This window comes from Coptis chinensis, chromosome 5 (genome assembly GCF_015680905.1).
Source record: "Coptis chinensis isolate HL-2020 chromosome 5, ASM1568090v1, whole genome shotgun sequence".
Taxonomy (NCBI): Eukaryota; Viridiplantae; Streptophyta; class Magnoliopsida; order Ranunculales; family Ranunculaceae; genus Coptis; species Coptis chinensis.
In genome coordinates, this window is record NC_141460.1 from 50,079,274 (window position 1) to 50,094,743 (window position 15,470).

Here is a 15,470-nt window from a genome sequence, read left to right on the forward strand (position 1 = left end):
GGTCTCACAGCGTGGGATAGAAGCTAACCCATATTAGATTCAAGCGTTCTTGGACATGCCCGACCCAAAAACAAAGAAACAGATACAAAAGCTGTTAGGAATGGTGGCAGTTCTAAACCGATTCATATTGAGAGCGTCAGACAAATGCCGACCTTTCTTACAGATCCTCAAGAAGGGTGAACAGTTCTCATGGAACGAATAATGCCACCAAGCGTTTTCTACTCTCAAGGATTACCTGTCAACACCACCTGTGCTGGCAAAACCAATTGATGGTGAAACACTAGGGGCTATACTTAGCCGTGTCTGACTTCGCTATCAGTTTAGTTCTCTTCAAAGAGAAACAGAATGCAGAAAAACCAATCTACTTCACAAGCAAGACATTATTGCCATCTGAGAAGAATTACTCCCATATTGAAAAGGCAGTACTGGCATTACTTTATTAAGCAAGAAAGTTTAGGCCATACTTCCAAGTACATTCAATCAAAGTGCTCACCAACCTCCCACTAAAGAAGATCCTTCTTAAAGCCAACAAGACAACTCGCATGGCAATATGGGCATAAAACTAGGTGAACACCACATTGAGTTCACTCTCAGAATATCTCAAAAGGGTCAAGTCGTGGCAGATTTTTTAGCAGACTTCCCAATTGACGACCTGAACTGGGAGCCAGAGGTCGACATCTGAAGTTGTATAGTAGTAAGTGTTGATTCTTCAAAAGTGATTGTAGTGAGGTTCACCATAAATTGTTTAGAGTTTGAATGGTTAGGAGTTGAAGAAAGGAAGGTAGGATCTTTAGTTTAGGACAAGTTTTGTTTACTAGTTTATGAAGAACATTGAAGGAAAGTTAATGGTTTTAATGATTGAAAAACATAACTTGAAAGCAATGAAAGGAAATGATTGATTGAAAGAAATAACAACTAGAAAGAAGATTGATTTATTGAATAACAAAGCAAATAACAAGATTAAAATGAAAAATAATAAAATAAAATGACTTAAATGAAAAAAAGACTAGAAAAATAAATCCTACATGATACTAGATTAAGTCTAGGTGCATTCTCTCTCCCTAACTTTTAGTTTATATACCCCTACTTTATGTTTTTGACTGATTTTCCCTTCTCCATTACATTTGAGACACCTCACCCTTTACTTTATGCTTTTGCTTTTTGATTTCTTCTTGATCAAGATAGGTTTTAAAGAATGCCATATTTTATGCTAAGGACCTCCATATCTGGTCTTCTAAGTTGAGGGCTTTGACCTTTGACCTTGACTTTTTCAGCACTTTTTCATAGCAGCTTCTGGTCTTCATAATAAGCGTGATTAAGGCCCCTTTTGGTGCTAAGACGCATCTTTTAAGATAAATGGTCTGAATTTCTCATGAGGTACCAAAACGATCAGCATCGAAAATGCAACACAACGGTATAGGGTACACTCACATCCAACGGTGGATGAAAAATAGATAAGAGAAAGAAACGAAAAGGAAATATAGGGAAATATGTATAGACAACAGAAGGAAAACTTTTAATTAATTTTTTTGAGTTTTGAATAAGAACTGAAAATTTTAAAAAGGTGGGTCATTTTAAGTAAGATTCCCAAGTTGGTGTTTGACAATTCAAGCACTAGCCTTCTCTCATAGCTCGCCTCTTACGTGCGTATGAACTCTTACCTAAACCAGGAATGATTTTCGGTATATGTGTCCATATCTTCAACTGTAGTTCTCTAAGAAGTGCTTGCACACGATCATTGAAACTTATCCATTTAGTCTTGTTAGGTGGAGGGTTTTTGTTCGCTACAGAAGACATTTTTGAAAGTTTTTAGAAAGAGAGAGATTGAGAAGGGGAAAAGATTTTTACAAGAAAGGGGAAAGATTTTTTTTTAAGAAAGGAAAAAGTTTGAAAATTTGTACAAGTTTTAGTCTTTTTAACGTCAGATTCTTGAAACATAATAGAGAGGTGGAGTCAAAAGATAGAATTAAACATAGAATAATATCACTTTGGGTTACTCTATTTGTTTAATTCTCGTTTAGAGATGTCTCGGGGGTTCCCCCCCCCCCTCAAGCAAAAGATATCTCTAACCCATATAGAGGCTTTGACAAGAAGATAAAATTATACGTTAATCCGATATTATTTTGGTTACTCTGGAGCGTATAATTTTTCTTTTTATATCTTCTAGTTTTGAAAACTATGGAGAGATGTTTTAAGAAACTCGTACTCAAAAGTTGGGATCCTAGACGCTAATACTTTTTCTAGAAAGCAAACCATAACAGATAATCTCAGGCAACTTTTGTGTCGGCTCTGTGGCGAACCCAATCTAGACAGACAGAGCTTCAACTATGCGAGTTGTGGGATTTATTGCGCAAGACATGGAATGTCCTGACCCGGGCGAATAACTCGATGATATAGGTGACCCTTAGTAAACAAAATTGATCTCAAACCGCCCATAGATTGCGTTGTTCTAGGGGTTGGTCTGTGTAAATCCATTGTTCATTTTGTTTTTGAAAAATCACATAACTATTGATGTATCGAGAATCTAGCATTAACATAACAAAGAAAACAATTGTTTTATGAAAAATAATTGTAAAGTAATGAAAGGAAAATTGTATGCTCGCTCCACAGGTTCACACTTACTCAAATGATGAGTAAAAAGTATTTTACAAAGAATATGTGAGATATACGTGAACTAAGGCTCTAGTACTTACAACCACACACTCCAAATGGAGGGTCCGATTACCTTATTGATGTATTCCTTTAAAGCAAAAGATGGAATGGAATAGAGAAAGAATACATTGGAAAAGAGGATTTAATCCTCGTAGATGGGATGATTAAAAAAGAGTTTTTAGTGTTCCAGCTTCGTTCATGTCACTTGTTGCTTCAAAGGATGTGTTTGTTGGTTTAGGGTTTGGAATAGCTTTTCCGGGGAACACACCTTTCTGGGTTTTGTCTTAGGCTAACAAGTTCAGAGATTGTTGCATGGATGCTAGGATTTGGGTTTGTTGTTGCATGACAAATAGCATTATTTCAGTGGGCTAATCTGTTTTGACACTAGTTGATGGTGTAATGGGAACTAGGTATCTTTGGTTATTGATTGGTGGGTTTTGGTAGTTCTGGTTAAAATGGGATGGAACCAATGCTCTATTCTGATTATTATAGGTACCTTGTCCTTGTCCTTGTTTGAATGTATTTGGTGGTTTGTTGAAACCTGGAAGTGGTTGGTTTTGTGGAATATTGGTCTGTGGGAAGTTTGGATATGATGTTGTCTCCATGGTGCATTTGGTACATTGAAAGTAAATACTTCTTCTGGCTGAAGTGATGATAGGTTTGTGATCAAGGGACAGGTGGCATCTGTATAATTTAAGCTTAGATAGAAATTGCATGGTGAGGTATTTATGTTCATGACAGGATGAGGGGTTTGGTCTTTTTGTTTGGTTGTGAGGGCATCTATCTTTCTTGTGAGGGTTTCGATTAAACTTTTGATTTCTGGATCTGATTTCACCTCAAAAATACCACTAGCCTTAGATGTACTAGGTTGGGCTGTTCTAGAATTGTTTATGTCTCCCCAATGGGTACTTTTTTCAGCTTGGTTTTCAAGAAAGATTAAGGCTTCGGTTGCACCTCTATCCAAAAAATTACCATTACTCATGATATCGAGGGTTATTTTGTGTTCTCAGAGAAGGCCTTTGAAGAAACATTGGACAAGAGTAGATTTTTCAAGTTTATGGTGAGGACATGAATGGAGTAGGTCAGAGAATCTATCCTATGCTTTGGAAAATGTCTCACTTGGACTCTGTCTGAAGCATTGTATCTTACTTCTTATCTTTTATGTTTTCTTCGGTAGAAAGTACTTCTTCATGAAGGAGAACATAACCTTTTCTCATGTATCAAAAGAATCGGGCTTCTAAGAAAGAAGAAATGCGTGACTCTTACCAGCTAGAGTGAAATGAAACACTTGTAGCTTAACCTGATCGTTAGTGACGCCCGGATGGTGGAAAGTATTGCATACTTCATGTATCCGGCGTAGATTCTTGTACGGTAACTCGTGTTCTAACCCGTGAAAGATGGGTAGAAGATTGAACATGTTTGGTGGAATGCGAAAGTCGCTCGTGAGTGGTGTGAGCCGTATACAAGATGGAGACCCATTTTGCAACGGTGTGTAGAAGTTGGAGAGAGACTCTTCAACTTGCACTACTTCGTCGGCCATCTTAGTAGATGGAGGACTAGAAATAGAAGATTGTCTAGGACGACGTGCTCTCCTAAGTGAGTAAGTTTTATTCTTGCTAATACATGTAGTGCTTGATCGCAGTATCATGCACGATACAAAGTATGCTCAAGCAATCGAAATTTGTTTTTGCAAGTACGGAGTTTTGAAAATTTTGCTTTGGTCTATAATTTACTATGCCGTTCAATGGAACAATTGAGCGCGAGAGTAGGATAGCTCTACTACACGTCTCAGAAAAGTAGGCAGTCATTTGACCAAGTGATGTGCTACCAAGAATCTCACTCACGATGAATCTGGGGGAGGGGAGTGAGGAAGGTAGTTGGTCCACCAGAATCTGGTAACTAATTACTCTAAATCCTCGTGGCTATATTTTTGTCATTTTCTGGAGGAGCGCGACTACTTTGGGCTCTAGTTGATTGATTTTAATTCATTTTTTTTGTCTAGTGCTTCAAGAATCAAGCATCGTCAAATTTATCTACATTGGGGAATGACTACACAGGCTAAAATGCTCACTAGTGTAAAACACTCACTTCAGCTCTAACAACTACAAAACAACTTGATCACTCGAGCCCAAAGCTCTCTAGAGCCACAATCTTACTAATTTGCAAAGCATACTTTTCTAAGTTCAAATCAAATGCGGATATCAAAACAGTTGATAGGGTTATATACTAAAAGCATTACTTTTGCATTAACTCTAATTCTTTATATTTTGAATGAGAATCATATGGGCAAATGTTATGCATATTATATATGTTATTAGTTATATGAATGTGTCTAATACTTTATGTTATAGATGATATGGTGTGAACACACAGAATATCATATCATCAGTACCTTATAAAGTATAAGTAATCGTTCACAACCTAGATGGATTCAGACAAACCATTGGTACGGTTGTAGTATAATTTGGTATTAGTCTATCTTGACTATAGGATTACACTAGTACACTTTGTGTGTATTGAACATGACCAAGTGAGGTTGTTTCTCCTTATACTAACTATATAAGAGAACAAACACCTCTGTTATTATGGATGCTTGTCCTCTTAATCCGGATATAATAACGGGCACTTATATGCATTATACATTGCTTTAAATCATCAATGAGTGAGATTCATTTGTGAATCAAAAAACTCGATGGATTGGGTAATGACATTGTATGTAAGGTGTGCTGTTGATTATAGAAGGAATCCCTGCCCCGCAAGAAGTCGGGTTGATGATGTCCCCTTGAGGAGCTCAAAAAGATTGTCATGTAACCCTGCAGGTGGATTTAATCCGACATGACAATAAGGTTGAGTGGTACTACTCAAGGACATGAGAAGTTGATTAATGTAGTTGTCAGTAGCTTGACTTAATCAACGGACATTCGATATCTTAAACACGGGGAGATCCATAAGCATATAATATGGAGCCCATAAATGCTGACACGTAATTTGGGATTAGAGTGGTAGTGCAACAATGGCCTTTAGTGGAATAAGCCATTTGTTGACGGACTTGGGCCGTGTGTTCTGGGCGAACATGGGAAGCCCAAGCCCATCAGGAGGCCCAACCCTAATTTCTACTCATGGTCCCTGTTGTAGCCTATAAATAGAATACTCTCTCTGGCCGAAATTCACTATTTATTGTTTTGAAAAAGAGGCAAGAAAAGTAGATCTGAATTCGTTTATGATCTTGAGAGAAAGAAGGGGGTTGGTAGATCGTTGTCCACACAACGTCCAATCTATTCTAAAGGAATACAATAGAAGATTAAGAGGTAGATTTCGGATTTCATAAAGCTTGGATTCTCAGAGTTATCTAAACCGATTCTCAAAGGTATGTTTTCTCTATCTAAATTGTGAGAACCCATTAATTCCGCTGCACGTGGTTCTCGCGGATTGTAGAAATTTTGCATTATGAATAATGGTTCCTACAACAGCAGCCAATTGCATTCAAGACAGAAGGAAAAGGAAGAAAGCAAACACGCATGCATTTTATAAATCTAAATTATGAACTGCTTGAACAGACTCAGGAACCCAGTTTATATACTAACCGAGCTGCTGGGACATCCCAGCCAAAAAACCAACTCAGTTGGAACGCAAACATCACCATCACAAACTACCCAGAACATTCCGAGAAACTAGTTTAGCCAAGTATTAGTACAAATAAGTAAAGCGAACTAACCAGGTCACCCTGGTTACCAGCTCTTACTGTATGTGGCCTACGCCACAATAAACATAAAAAATGAACTGCCCGGGCAAGCCCAGGAAACCAGCTCTATTGTATCACAATAACTTTTCATAAAGACGAATAGACTATTAGGAGAAACAATCACTCACATCTCACAAGGCTAAGACACATTTGTCAAACTTTCAATAGCCAAAGGCTCTAGTACGCCATCCACAGTGGCTCCATCAACAACATCATCAGAAAGACAAACAACAGTATTATCAGGATGACTTTCACAAGATCAAGAGAAGAAACACCCAAAGAAGGAACATTGCATGCATCTTTAGGTACGTCTAGCACTGGTGTACCTAAAGCCCCATGTTCATGTTCATCTTTGAGAGCAAAGTACAACTGTTCCAGCTTTGCATAGTCCGCGTCCAGAACATTGTAAGCATCATTACCTTTTTAGGCGACTTTCTAACAGTGCCTGGCGTAGCTTGCAATAGTCTTGAGCTCGATCTTCACCTCGGCAAGCTCATTACCCAAAACGACCTTCTCCAAATAGGCGTCCTAGTACTCCGCCTTCAATGCATCAAACTCTTGCTTCTCAGCTACTTGACAAGTTGGACGTTCTTTAGCTCTTCCCTCAGCTTGTTAACTGATAAGCTCCCAAATATGCATTTTATTACCCGTATATTGCTGTATTACAACCTTTCTTAAGCTTAATGAAAAGATAACTCATAACTTTTGCTGCCTTTTTCAGGTTAAAGAGTATTTAAGACCACTTATCATAAAAGCTGTGTCGTAGCACCAAAAGGAGCCTTAATCATGCTTATTATGAAGACTAGAAGCTGTTATGGAAAAGTATTGAAAAAGGTCAAAGTCAACGGTCAAAGGTCAAGGTCAAAGGTCAAGCCCTCAATTCAGAAGACCAGAGATGGATGCCCTTATCTCAAAATATGATGACTTTCTCCCTAACCCTATCTTGGTCAAGAAGGCACCAAAGAGCAAAAGCAAAAGCAAAAGTGAAGTGTGAGGTGTCTAGTTTGTAATGAGAAAGGCAAATTTGTAAATGGCAAAAGTAGGGGGTATATAACCCAAAAGCAAAGGGAGAGAGAAACCATCCATTGTCTTACGATCCAAACCATTTGGTTTGTTTAATTTCTTGTCTTGTTTTTGAATTTATGTTTTTATTTTTCTTGTTGTTTTATTTCCTTTCAATCAACTTGTTATTTTCTTGTTCTTTATTTCAATCAACTTGTTATTTACTTGTCTTTGTTTCAATCTTCAATCTTGTTTGCTTACTTTCATTTCAATGTTTTAATCAGTCTTTCCTTCATGTTTTCAAGTCATTTCAATACAACAATCAAGCTTTCAAGTTTTTATTAGCTTAGAACCATTCTAATCCTACAAGAGTTTACCTTTCTTCTTCATATCTCCCTCACTAAAACTCTAAATAGTTTAGGATGAACCTCAACTTCTAAAATAAACTCTTTTGAAGTATACTCACTACAATCTAAAGCTTTAAATGGCGTCCCTGCCGGGGATTGAAGGAGTGAGAGTGATTGGTTGAGAATATAAGAAGGGAGCATCATTCTCATCTCTCCATTTCTATTTTTTCAATTTTTTGTCATTTCATTTTTATTTTTTCTCTGTACTGATCTACTTTTTTACAAATTAGGTTGCAGGACAACAAAGCTAGAGAGGAGTTGAAGAAACAGCTAAAAGATGATGGCCGTTCACCGACGTTGGCGGGAGACTGCGCGGGCGTGGTGAGGGCGACCGCCCGGGTACCTCCACAGAAGTGTGTCCAATTTTTTGGTATCCTAGTTGATTTGTGGCGAACAGTTGTACTCCGACCTTGGATTTTGTAACAGAGTAGGAGAAAATAGTAGAACTTGTTTGTAATAGTTAGTGATAAAAAGAAAAACGAAAAAAAAAAAAAAATTGGTTTTTGATTGATTTCTTATGATGAACATGAGTTAAACTTGGTTTAAATTATATACTTACCAAGGGTTAGAGTTTTAATTGCCTTGGGAAGTTCAAGTGTGTGAGATAAGTTATGGATCAAAGCTCACACACTTTGAATAAACTTGGCAATCAACACTCTAAGTCCAATTAACTCTAGTTAATCTAGGTGATTATCTAAAACTAGTTAATTAGATTAGTGTAATCTTAGTTTAGTTTTAAGTTTGAACCCTTGAAGACAAAGTTGTATAAATTCTCAAAAACCCAACTTGTGGGCTTTTTAAGTGGGCCTTTATTGTAACTTAAAACAGGGCAAAGCTCGAAAGGTTGGGCTTGATTCCCAGATTAAGCGCCAACCGATGTCGCCTTCTTGGGCGACGTCTTGGGCGGTAATTTCTAAACCTTCCCGCTACAAAGTGTAAGAGGATACTTGTGTGTTAATAAGCATGCTTGGATGATTGTGTGATTTACATTTTAGTCTCGTCTTTACATTCACGCATAAGGCTGAACCCGAGCCACATAACAACTATTGGGAAGTTATTACCCAATGTAGGTAAATTGGACGTTGCTTGATTTTTGAAAGCCCTAGACCAAACAAATTAATTAAAATCAATCAACTAGAGCCCAAAGTAGTCACGCTCATCCAGAAAAGGACAAAAATATAGCCACAAGGATTTAGAGTAATCAGTTACTAGATTCCGGTAGACCAACTACCTTCCTCACTCTCTTCCCCCAGATTCATCGTGATTGAGATTCTTGGTAGCACACCACTTGGTGAAGTGACTGCCTACTCTTCTGAGACGTGTAGTAGAGCCATCCTAGTTCAAGGCCTAACCGTTCCTCCGAGCGAGGGCATAGTAAAATATAGACCAAAAGCAAAGTTTTCAAAACTCCATACTTGCAAAAACGAATTTCGATTGCTTGAGCATACATTGCACCATTTGCGCATGTTAGGATAGTTTCGGGTTCTTGCTAAAAGTGTATGATACTGCATTAAGGCACTTCTAGTATTAGCAAGAATAAAACTTACTCAAGTAGGAGAGATCGTCGACCTAGACAATCTCCTGTTTCTAGTCCTCCATCTCATAAGATGGCTGACGAAGTAGTGCAAGCTGAAGAGCCTCTCTCCAACTTCTACACACCGTTACATGATGAGCCTCCATCTTGTATACGACTCACACCGCTTACGAGCGATTTTAGGATTCCACCGAACGTGTTCAATCTTCTACCCATCTTCCACGGGTTAAAGCACGAGTTACCGTATGAGCATCTTTGCCGGATACATGAAGTATGTAATACTTTTCATCATCCAGGCGTCATCGATGATCAGGTTAAGCTATGAGTGTTCCTTTCACTCTGGCTGGTAAGAGTCACGCTTGGCTTCTCTCACAAAAGGCCAACTCTTTCGATACATGGGAAAATGTTGTGTTTTCCTTCATGAAGAAATACTTTCTGCCAAAGAAAACAGAAGAGATAATAAGCAAGATACAGTTCTTCAGACAGAGTCCGAGTGAGACATTTTCTGAAGCATGGGATAGATTCTCTGACCTACTCTATTCATGTCCTCACTATAAACTAGAAAAATCCACTCTTGTCCAATGTTTCTTCAAAGGCGTTCTCCCAGAACACAAAGTAACCCTCGACATCATGAGTAATGGTAATTTTTTGGATAGAAGTGCAACTGAAGCCTTAACCTTTCTTGAAAACCAAGCTGAAAAGAGCACCCATTGGGGTGACATAAACAATTCTAGAATAGCCCAACTCAGTACAACTAAGGCTATTGGTATTTTTGAGGTGAAATCAGATCCAGAAATCAAAACCATAATAGAAACACTCACAAGAAAGATAGATGCCCTCATAACCAAACAAAAAGACCAAACCCCTCATTCTATCATGAACGTAAACACCTTACCATGCAATTTCTGTCTAAGCTTAAATCATATAGATGCCACTTGTCCTTTGATCACAAACCTATCATCACTTCAGCCAGAAGAAGTATGTGCTTTCAATGTACCAAATGCACCATTGAGACAACATCCAAACTTCGCATGGACAAACATTCCACAAAACCAAACACCACCAGGTTTCAACAAACCAACAAATACCTTCAGACAAGGACAAGGACAAGGTACCTATAACAATCAGAACAGAGCATTGGTTCCATCCCAATTTAACCAGAACTATCAAAACCAACCTATCAACAACTAAAGAGACCTAGTTCTCGTTACAATATCAACTAGTGTCCAAACAGATAAGCCCACATAAATAATGCTATCTGTCATGTAACAACAAACCCAAATCCTAGCATCCATGCAACAATCTCTGAACTTGTTAGCCCATGAGCGACCCCAGAAAATTTTATTTCCAGGCCAAAAAGTTCAAAACCTTCCAACCTAAGAGATTAAGGCAGTCACAACGTTGTGATCTGGCAAAACTGTTGAGAACAAGGTAGTCTTACTAGAAGACCCTACACCTGTAGAGGTAACCATTCCAGTACCAGAACCGGAAATTGAAAACCAAATACCTCCACATATCCCTAGCAATGTTCCAGTCCCTAAACTATCAATTCCTCCACCTAACCCAGTTAGACAATACAAACCAAATGCACCTTTTCCAGCTCGCCTAATGACACCCAAGGAGGACAAATTTTTGATGAAATCAGAGAAACATTCAAAAGCCTAACCATAAACCTACCATTTCTCAATGCCATCAAACATTTACCCAAGCATGCCAAGTTTCTTAAGGATATGTGTACCAACAAAAGAAAAACTAACATTCCAAAAGATGGCTTCCTTACAGAACAATTTCCATCCCTCACAGAGACCAACGGAATTGTCAAATATAAAGATCCTGGTTGTCTTACCATCCCTTGCACTATAAGAGACAAGTACACTACGACTGTCTCTGGACCATCATAAATGGTCCACATGACGTTATCTGATCCTCCTATTATGTGGCCTCATTGGATTGATTATGTGCAATGGGACATCCAGCTCAATGGAATGCTCAGCAGCACAGCGTCTCAATGGACCAGCTGGGCATGTTCTCTAGACATGGCACCCAGACTAGACCCTTTATATCTGCAGGCTTAGCCCGGGTTCGTAGCCAGGGCACAAAATGCCTAGCAGCACAACGTCTCTATGGACCAACTAGGCATGTTCCCTGGACATGGCACCTAGACTGGATCCTTTATATCTGCAGGCTTAGCCCTGGTTCGTAGCCAGGGAACAACATGGCATGTGGGCCAAGCCTTATTGTAAGCTCGTAATTAGCTGAAAACAAGGCCCAGTCGGAACCCACAGAATATGGAGGCTTTGACTCTATTAAATGTACCTAAAAACTAGGGATAAGGATCCAAATTCAGAGATTCTCTAGGTTTTCGGGTGGTTACATATTGAAAAGTTTTTCAGCAACAGACTATATTGAAAGCTTTATACTCCATAGACTTTCAGAGACTTGATCTCTCTAGGGTATGTAGGTAGCCACCGAACTAAAAAGTGGTACAGTCTCAAACATCCAAACAGACCATCCCATTACTATCATTATCATTCAATTGTGTGTGCCATTCTTTGGGTTGTGATATTCAGAAGGTAGATTTTTAAGAGTGTGGGTAGATCTATTTTGCTTAAGTTTTTGCCCCGACATCTTTTGGCACCGTCTGTGGGAATCGAACCCACGACCACGTTCTTCTCTTTTATTGAATATCAAGATCAATGGTTACTGGTAGACCCAAAAGAAATAAAAAGTTGGCTGACACCAGTCAGGCTCCAGAAATTGCACAAAACCTTCCTCTTAATGCACATAGTTGTTGACGAGGTTCATGCTCAACATTAGCATGCACGTCAGATTCCCCCACAGAATCTGGACGCTCAGCATGAAGAAGAAGATTTGGTGGAGAACCTGTGAATTACTGTTCCAATAGGGGAACAAGATGCAACTAGAGATACTCGAGTTGTCACACACAGAGACGGATTTGCATCTGCTAGGGAAAGACCTTCGATGCTTCCTCAGCATCTACAACAACGCCTTGGGCCTAGGTCGGGTGCTATTTCCACCCAATTTGGACCATCCATATTGCCTAAGCATTTGCAAGGCTGCTTTGGGCCTGAATCGGGCCCTCAGGATCTAAGCCACGATGTTCACCCATCTGATGAAGAAACTCTAATGTTTATGTTGCTCAGGCTGATAAGAGAAAATGATCAACTTAGGAGAAATGATGACAAAGCCTAGGGAAGAAAACTCTCAGCAAGAATCTTCCGTACCAAGGGAGAGCAGATCTCAAAAGAGGAGGCATCATCCAAGGAGTCACGCTTCTAGCCGCACCCAAAACCACAGAACTTCAATTATGGAGCGTTTAGGTGGTGCTGACGCTGTACTAAGATGGGTTTGTAGCCCACAACGTCACCGAAGCAAATCAGTATCAAGACATTCCCAGTACTCCAAGGAACGATCAATGTTAGTTTCCGGATATTCCTCTTCGGATCAAATCGATATAGAGCATGGCATGCAACGATCTCATAGTATGGTACCACAGAGAAGACAGTGCAAACTAGCTTGAAGTAACATAAGATTTGATTGTAGTCCTGGAGGTTCAGATTCCTTGAAATCCAGATACAATGGTTCGAGGAACACTCGTCGGAGAACTAATGGAGGTTATTAGAGAACTGGATATAGAAGAGGTACAACAGTGGGTCAGAAGCCACATAATCGGAGCCATCTATAATTATGTAGGTGATTACGCTCGAACCAGAGAGCTAAACCCATACAGGGCTGAAGCAAATTCCAGGCGATATAGGCACGACTCTGCTGAGCCAGGCTGGAGCCCTAAAAGGAGAAACCGTACTCATAGAGTCGGCATGAACAATGTTGCTCTGCAGGAAAATAGTGACAACTTAAATGAGCAGCGAGTCCATGAACTCATTAGAAATGCCATGGATTCCAAAGCTACTCGGGAAGATAAGCGACATAAACTGGAAATCAAAGGACCTGAAGAATCTCCTTTTATAGATGAAATCAAAGATTACAGTTCCCCTAGTTCTTTCAAACAACCTTCAGTTCCAACCTACGATGATGTATATGGTTGTCTAGATGAGCACTTGATGAAGTACATATCGTCTATGGGTCTTTTTAACAACAATGATACGTTGATGTGCATAGTGTTCCAAGCTACCCTCAGCGGAGAAGCTTTGACATGGTTTAACGAACTCCGTCCTCGTTCAATCCATACATTTCTATAGCTCGCTAACAAATTTTCAAAACATTATCGCTACAACAGGAAGACCATAAAAGGTTCTGGAACTCTTTTCAACCTCCACATGAAGAAAGGAGAAAGCATTCAAGACTTTGTCAGAAAACTCAGGGTGTTGCTTAAGGAGGTCAACAATGTCCCAGATGACGTTGTTGCACAAGCTTTCAAAAATGCTCTTCCTTTTGATAAGTCTGGTCTGTACAACTCACTAACTCTGAAGCCTCCAAAAACGGTTCAGGATTTGCTGGTGCGAGCAGATAGGTATGCTAATGTTCAGGAAGATTCAAAGTACAAGCAACAAAAGGATTTTGCAAATGATAGAGGAAAGCAGGAACAACCACAACGTGACAAAGACAGAAAGAAGCATAACAAAGATGCCAAAATTGGCGTCTCATAGAGTCAGAAACAAGATGGCCACCCGAGCAAAGATCTTACTCTTTCAGAGCTTAGCGTCAGTCTCTCAGAATTGTATGACAAGCTGAAGGAGTATCTAAAGGGTGGTCAAAAGTTGGCTTATGTAAATCTGGTCAAACATGATGTGATAGTTGTATGTCATGCTCAGGCAGCTGTTTGCTCATCCAACCGTGAAAGAAAATGGAGCATGAAGTGCAAGATTCAAAAAATTGGTAGTTGGAATCACGTAAACAGTATCAACTTTAAATCTGGGTTCTATGCTGAGACTATTTTTGAAGGAGGCCTAACTTTTACTGAAGAGGATGAGCGAGGAGTATACTATCCTCACAATGATGCTGTGGTTGTTACATCATGGGTTGGCATCCGTAGAACCAAAGAATTTTGATTGACACTGGCGGCTCTGCTTATATCCTATTCTCTGGATGCTATTCTGTCATGAATCTCGACGATGATCTTATTCAGGAAGATGATACTCCAATTATCAACTTTTATGGTGCTCCAGCTAAAAAGGTTGGTAAAATTAATTTGGCAGTCACAATAGGTCCTAAAGTTGTAGGAGTTGACTTTGCTCTAATAGACTACCCATCCACACATAATGTCATTCTAGGGAGAGATTGGCTTCATCCAATGCATGTTGTGGTGTCCACTTATCACCAAGCTATTAAGTTTCCAACAATAGTGGGAACTTGTAAGATTCAAAGTGACCAGATTGCATCTCTGAAATGCCATGAGCATGCGATGGATGATTACAAAAAGTCTGAAGTCAAAGGAAGAAAGTGATCATCTTGCTGACTTGTAGAAAATATTTGATCGACTAAAGAAATACAAAATGAGGCTTAACCCTGCCAAGTGTTCATTTGGCCTATCTTCAAGCAAGTTCTTAGGGTACATGATGATCCATAGGGGAATTGAAGCTAACCCTGAGAAAATTCGAGCTATTATTGAAATGCCACCCCCAACCTACAGAAAGGAAGTACAGAGGCTCTTAGGCTGTCTTATGGCTCTCGGTCGTTTCATATCTCGATACTTTGACAAATGTAAGCCGTTCTTTCAGATTCTAAAAGATGCATCAACCTTGAATGAAGATTGTGAAAAGTCTTTCATTGAAGTCAAAGCCTACCTTACTTCTCCTCCAATTTTGGTTAGCCCAAAGGCTGGAGAACCTATAGGAATCTATCTTGCTGCAACTGACTCTGCAGCCAGTGTAGTCATTTTTGTTGATGATTCCGAAGAAAGGCCGGTTCATTTTGTTAGCAAGACACTAACTGCAGCAGAAAGTAGTTACTCCAAAATTGAGAAAGTCATGTTGGCCTTAGTACATCCAGCTCGGCGATTGAAACCATATTTTTAGGGGAGAACAGTGAAGGTCTATACGGAGTATCCTTTACGAAAGACCCTCGGCAAACAGGAGGAATCAAATAGATTGATTGAATGGTCAAGTTAACTCAGCGCATATAATATTGTTTATGAGCCAAGGACTGCAGAAAA

At 39.4% G+C, this 15,470-nt stretch overlaps 1 protein-coding gene across 1 annotated transcript; it reads left to right on the forward strand.

The window, feature by feature from the left end:
- The first annotated feature begins 12,936 nt into the window (after positions 1–12,936).
- On the forward strand, positions 12,937–14,762 carry LOC147497794 (uncharacterized). Its single transcript, XM_086563009.1, has 4 exons — positions 12,937–13,514; positions 13,596–13,956; positions 14,131–14,337; positions 14,445–14,762. The coding sequence occupies exons 1-4, from the start codon at positions 12,937–12,939 to the stop codon at positions 14,760–14,762; spliced, it is 1,464 nt and encodes a 487-aa protein (XP_086419135.1).
- Positions 14,763–15,470: the final 708 nt, after the last annotated feature.

What these genes read in the sequence shown, in the direction of transcription:
- LOC147497794 (XM_086563009.1), top strand. Translation starts at nt 12,937, where the DNA reads ATGGTTCGAGGAACACTCGTCGGAGAACTAATGGAGGTTATTAGAGAA. An exon ending in AGCGGAGAAGCTTTGACATG is followed by an intron (nt 13,515 to 13,595) that starts GTTTAACGAACT and finishes TCGCTACAACAG; the next exon opens with GAAGACCATAAAAGGTTCTG. An exon ending in ACAAAGATGCCAAAATTGGC is followed by an intron (nt 13,957 to 14,130) that starts GTCTCATAGAGT and finishes TGTCATGCTCAG; the next exon opens with GCAGCTGTTTGCTCATCCAA.